Source organism: Protobothrops mucrosquamatus, unplaced genomic scaffold, assembly GCF_001527695.2.
Source record: "Protobothrops mucrosquamatus isolate PMUCROS unplaced genomic scaffold, P.Mucros_1.0 scaffold690, whole genome shotgun sequence".
In the NCBI taxonomy this organism is placed as follows: Eukaryota; Metazoa; Chordata; class Lepidosauria; order Squamata; family Viperidae; genus Protobothrops; species Protobothrops mucrosquamatus.
In genome coordinates, this window is record NW_015386974.1 from 35484 (window position 1) to 42274 (window position 6791).

The window sequence follows — 6791 nt, forward strand, 5'->3', positions numbered from 1 at the left end:
AATGCAGCTGCTTGTGTGCTACTCTCAGGTAACACCATGCTCCAAGAACTGTTTGTTTGTTATTTTATTTCTATGTGTAATTTAAATTGGCTATAAAGTCATTTTTGGTTTTGGACCTAGTATCTTTAGAGTTGTCTGTTTGATGTAGAATCTGCTTCCTCGGGGCCTACAAACAAGTAGTGACTCCTAAGAGTTCCCATTTATTGGTAAATGTGACAGGATTCAGGAGGTGGACATTCTCTGTGGGTACTCCTCTTATTAATAGCCTCTCCCAGGGTCAAGGATAGCCACTTCCTTTCTAGTGTTGCAGAACATTCTTATTTCAGACCATATTGGTTAAAGTGTGGTGCTCTGAATATATGCAGATAGATTATTTTTTGTGTCATTGCATTTATGTTATGATTACTAGTGTACTGTTTTAGACTGCTAATATTCCAAACTGTGAGTTTCTTTGAATTAATTATGACTGAAGTGGTAAAAATGTCAGATAGATAGATAGATAGATAGATAGATAGATAGATAGATAGATAGATAGATAGACAGATAGACAGATAGACAGACAGACAGACAGACAGACAGACAGAATGTATACAGTACATAGCTTTTTAGGTTCAGTGATAATTTACTTCTACATAATAATTTCTGCAATTTTTCTGATCTTGTACATCAAATTGGACATTGTGGTACAAAATGTCATAAAACAAACAAACAAACAAATAAATAAAATGTATACATAGCTTTCAGGTTTAGTGATGGTTTACTTCTACATAATAATTTATGCAATTGTTCTTCTGGTCTTGTTGTACATCAAATTTGACATTGTAGGACCCATGCCAAATTAAACTGACTTGGTTTTATCCAAGTGTATTGATAAAGCAATTTATAGACTTATCATCACTGGTTTTCTATTTCAGTATGAATATTTCAATGCTGTTCTCATTAATGAACGAGATGAAGATGGAAACTTCTTAGAACTGGGAAAGGAATTCATCCTTGAACCAAATGACCATTTCAACAATTTGCCAGTGAATGTCACTTTGAGTGATGTCCAAGTACCAACAAATATGTACAATAAAGGTAAGGGAAAAGTTTTCTATTATATCACTTAGCAATGTGATACTTACTTTTGTTTATATCAACTTTTGTGGATACGATGTTCACTGAGAATAAAGATGAATGCATTCTCCTCAAAATTTCTCCCCAAAAGTTTCTATATCTTTAAAATACAATTTAATGAAATATTTATTTAATAGTTTCAATCATAAGAAAAATAATTTGTGCATAATTTCCCATTTCAGTGTTGCATCTTTATTTGGGTTCTATATAAGATGTTCAGGGCGAGGTAAAATCATCTGTAATCTTTTATATAAATTTCTTACCTTTGGATGACCAATTTTGTGATAAAATGTATTGCAAAATAAGCACCGATTACATTCTAGAGAATAATATACAAACTCTCCAGCTTTTGCTGTATATATGTAGTAGCCTTTTGGCAGTATTATTATCTCCCTTCTCAGTGATCTAATATTTGCCATTCAGTGTTCCCAGACAAACATCTTACTGGCCCAGTGAAATGATTGCTGTATATATAGAGAAATTACTATTTAATAAACAGTACTAGCACTGACATGTACAACTAAAGGAAGGTGGAATAGACCCCAAATATTTCTTACACTGATCTTATATCTTGGGCAATCCAACTTTTTTGCCTAATAGAGTATAGTGCTTTATTATATTAGCATAGCTATAGCCAGCCTATTTTAACAACCTATTCTTTTTCTCTGAAGAAAAATATATATTTCACATTTACCTACATGTGATATATTTTTTCCTTACATGCCAGAATGGTTTAAGTTAATATTTTGCACCACACAGATCATCATTTATTTTATTTTTTGTTTATTTATATCCCGCCTTATTTTTTACAAACAATTGAAGGCAGCAAACATGTCCAACACACCTGCTTCCTCCTATTTTCTCCATAATAACAACCCTGTGAAGTGAATTTAGCTGAGAGAGTGACTGGCCCAAGGTCACCCAGCTGGCTTTCATGTCTAAGGTAGCACTTGAACTCACAGTCTCTTGCTTTCTAGCCTGGTGCCTTAATCACTAGTCAAAGTTGGCTTTCTGTGTTCGTAAGGGTAACAAGATTGAAATTCCTTCTACAGAGGAGGAGCTGCCAAGACTAGAACCAAAAGCTGTACCTTTCTATAGATAGTCGGTGGTTTGTAAGCATGAGCAAGTGGTGAGGGAGTGGAGTTCCACATGACTCTATATCAGCGGTTCTCAACCTATGGGTCGCGACCCCATTTGGAGTCGATCGACCATTTCACGGGGGTCACCAAGCAGGGCTGTCCGCCATTTTTCCCCCCTTTTCCGGCAGGTGCCTTACCTCCCTTGGGCTGGGCCAGCTGGTGGTCAGCCTGCTCCGTCTCTGCCGCTTGCCAGCTATGCCTCGGCCGGCGCAGGGGGCAGAACCACGCATGCACGGCGCTCCCGGGCAGGGAAAGTCCTCGACTTACGACCGGTTGGGCAGTCCTCGACTTACGACTGGTTTAGTCCTCGACTTACGACCGGTTTAGTCCTCAACTTACGACCGGTTTAGTCCTCGACTTACGATCGGTTTAGTCCTCGACTTACGACCGGTTGGGGGTCACGGCATTAAAAAGGTTGAGAACCACTGCTCTATATGTACAATTGCCTGCATTAGTCCCTGCAATTTTCTTGGCAAGATTTCAGAAGTGGTTTGCCATTGTCTCCTTCCTAGGGATGAGAGAATAACTGGCTTAAGGTCACTCCACTGGCTTCATGACTAAGGCAGGACTAAAATTCACAATTTCCCTGTGGTTAGAGCGGTATATTACACCATTACACCAAACCAGCTCTTAATATCATGTAATACTTAATTCTAAATTTCATCTCATGGAGCCTCAGCTAAGGTGATTTTCAAGACCTCATTTACTCTACAAATATGACAACATCTAGAAAAATGTTTTATCTCCATGGATCTCTAGTCATGGAAAGATGCTTCGACAGAATGCTTCCCTGCCACCTACTTTTATAACGTTTCAGCATCAGACACCAACTTCTTTTATTGTCCAAGATAATTTTCCTACTGGCTTGATGCTGATCTGCTATTGTAAATCTTGGTATTATTGGTTCATTGTGTGTTGTATACTTTATTAAGTATTTGCTTTAATTATAAACAATAGATTTTTCTTCAAAAAACATTAAGGTAGAATACAGACTTATTGTACACAAAGTGATTAGTGAGGCTAGGCTTCAAATTTGCTGTCTCTTTCAATAATTGTTTTAATTATATTGTAGCATGTGATTGACTTTTTGATTAGTTTTGTTTCACTATTGCCACAAATTCATAGATATTTTCTCCAAGACTGCAGAGAAGGGTGAATGTACATTTTATCTTGTTGAAAGTTGCCTTTCATTAGAAGAAATAGAGTATCATAAATAGGTAGATCTTATCCCAGATGGGGTTTGGGATCTAACTCCTTCAAAAGTAGGCTCATCCATTCTGACATCCTTCCTAGTTTCTTTTTTCTTCCGCTCAGCAGGTTTCAACACATTGCTTTTTGCCAGTAAAACTGAAATAATGTCAGGCAGGAAGAATCATGATCACAAGTTAAGTCCCAGTTAAAAAGATTTATTGCTCACAAGAAGCTAGTCAACTAATGGTCAGAACTAAATTGGCATTAGATTAAAGTTAATGGTATTCAAGGAGGGCTGGACTTGGATGTTTGTGGCAACATAATGACTCCAGACTGATTACTCTTTTAACTCTGCCCCAGACTCTGCCTCTTCTCCTACAATTGATTGCTGATAGGAGTTGCTCCTAGGGCCCCTTAAAATTAGGTTGAGGGCCAAAGATTCTCCACTCTTGGTGGAAGCATTTCTGATCATCTTATCTTTTTAGCACAATAGTTTCAGAGGACTGTTTGTCTGTTTTTTAAGTTATGATCAATTTATTATTAAAATATAAGGAACAGAGAGCTGGTACAGGAGACAAGCAAAGCCTTTTGTATTACATTTGCCTTTCCCACCCTTTAAACTTTGTTTATTCTGCCGTTGCACTGAAACAGTCCTGTTTCTCAATTGTAACAGATCCTTGAAATTCAATTGTATGTGTTTGTGTGTATGTGTGTGAATAATCTCCCCTCTGCTCTGCAGCCTCTCTGATCTAAATCACTGGGCTTGTCATAGTTCCATTTGGGTTGTATTTGGGCCAACTTGTATACATTTGCAATTTTATAACTGCTTCTTCATCCAAGAAAGTAGTCTGATGTTATTGTGAGAGTTTAACCAAAGCCAAAAAAAAAAAAGCATCTGGGGAAGTAATGTATTAAAATAAAACATCTCTGTAAAACGTTCAAAACAAAGTAATACATTTTTAAAGCAATCCATGTAAAAAAGTATTTCTTCCAATCCTGGTATCAATGAAAAAAAAATCCATGTTATGTTTTCAGCAGACAGTTTGAGGGAGTTGCCCCATCAGCTCAGTGGAATACTATACTTTCTGCAATTAAAAATAATAATCACCGTCCTTTCCCCGTCAATCTTTTTACACTGTATTGCGTTTTTAGAGTATTCAGAAAATTATTTTAGCTGTGTTGCCAGAATTGCAGCATTTTTCCTTGATAAACGGTGAATACTTTTAGGAATATCTTTAGGCATTATTTTCAGTGGGATATACAGTATGTTTTACATCAACTCAACTGATAAATATAAAGCAGACAATGTATTGCTGCAAAGTTGTACTTTCAGCTTTCATATCAAAATTTGCTAAAGAAAGAAATGGAGAGATCTGAACTATTTCTAGTACTTATATTAGGCTATGCTCATTCACACAATATAACATGGCAGGTTATGTATCAATGACATCTTAAAAGGACTTTTTCATTGATGCTTTTTTTTAAAAGCACAAATAGGGTCCTTTTTGTCAGCAATGTACATCTGCAAATATAGCCACTTTTTCCCTGTCCTTTGTCCTCATGTCATGTATTCTTTAACCTGAATATAAAATCCACCTTGGAACTAAAGTTGTAAGAAATAATAAACAATATATGTTTCTATAACCCAATTACACATCTTACTTAATTTATTTTCAACATACTTCTGAAATTAACTTTAAGCGTCTGTTCCATCATTAAATTCTGGGGAGAACTTTTCATTCAGTATGAGCCTTAGTTGTATCTATTACTCTATTGTATAAAAGTAATGAAACAACAGCAGCAGCAACAATAACAAAAAAACACCCATATATGCATTGCATGAATGCAGGGAATAGCATGGGTTGAACCTCTCTTCTTTCACAGATATCTTTTAGATATGGTAAACTGAAAGTTGATTTATAAATACACAGAATCCTGAATCTTAAAAACCTGTTACTGTGTCTCCTTGGGGTATGTGTTACTCAATAGGTTTGCAAAATACTTCTCAATGTTGGTACAATAAACATTTCTGGAACAGAGACGATGGATGGGAAAGGGAATTGTGTACTAACATTTCTGAAAAATGTAGAATTTATTTTCTTAGTTTCCTGGTTTCCTTTTCTAATCTTTTTGTTGTTATTTCTGTTTTACTTATAAAACTCATAATTTTATATAATGAAAATATAACATATGTCTCCTTAAGTTTTATACTGGAATTCTTTTTTTAATCTCAAATTAAATAGTCATTTGATATTCTTGCATGAGGGAGCCATCAAAAGTCAGAAAACAAAATGTCTGACTCTTTGAAAATTGCTAATGTCAGTACACAGACGTCAGAGGGGAGGCATTGTCTCTATGTACCAATCAGGTACACACCGAGAATAACAAACTCATCTATATTGTGCTTTGGATAAAAAAAAAGGAATGATAGCTAGGATGTTTAAATTGTTGGATTTATAAAGTTTATCAGATGATTTTGGACAGATGTTATCTTCCAAGGCAAAATGTTATAAGGCAAAAGCGAAGGACGAAATTATATTACACACAGACAAATACCTACATACACTACCAAATATAATTCTAATGGATATAAACTCCCCTTGGAATGTCTGAACAGCTTTTGAATGTGTCTTGTTTCTTCACCTAGTTGCATAATCTTTTTCAGTCATATCAAAGTTAGGTAATATTAACTCTATAAACTGATACTTAATCAGAAAGAAGAATATATGATTGGTGGAAAATATTTCTTAAAGGTAAAACATGAGCAGATTTTAAAATAATAGTATAATTTTACTAAGTATATATTAAAGTTATAATTATAAATTAATTTTAATTAATTATTAATTAACATAGTAAAACTACAAATAGAATCCTATAGTTCTGTACATCAGATAATTTTTAATAGTGACACATATGTCAAATAATCCAATCTCACCAAGTAACACGATTCCTCTTTATAAAAATTCAAGTAATAGAACTAGATAAATTCATGTAGAATTCTCTATGGATATATGTATTCAGCCATTTCAATATATTGTTCTACTGGCAAATAATTATTTCCTGATCTAATTTCTCATTTCCATTTAGAAAACGCTCAGAATGTTTTATTTACTTGCTCTGATAGATGCAAGCAAAGAAAATAAAGAATATTTTACTGTTTTGTTACAATGCCTTTGGTAAGGCCACACTTGGAATACTGCATCCAGTTTGGGTCACCACGATGTAAAAAATATGTTGAGACTCTAGAAAGAATACAGAGAAGAGCAACAAAGATGATCAGGGAACTGGAGGCTAAAACATATAAGGAACGGTTGCTGGAATTGGGTATGTTTAGTCTAATGAAGA

The 6791-nt window shown here is 34.9% G+C and overlaps 1 protein-coding gene across 1 annotated transcript in view; it reads left to right on the forward strand.

Annotated features, from left to right (window-relative positions):
- Nucleotides 1–914: 914 nt before the first annotated feature.
- The window catches only part of CACNA2D3 (calcium voltage-gated channel auxiliary subunit alpha2delta 3), a gene marked incomplete at both ends in the record, with an annotated part of 192087 nt that continues 186210 nt past the window's right edge, over nt 915–6791 (forward strand). The window contains one exon of the mRNA XM_015818165.1: nt 915–1077. Within this exon, the coding sequence (XP_015673651.1) occupies nt 915–1077 (163 nt within the window). The remainder of the gene's footprint in view (nt 1078–6791) is intronic.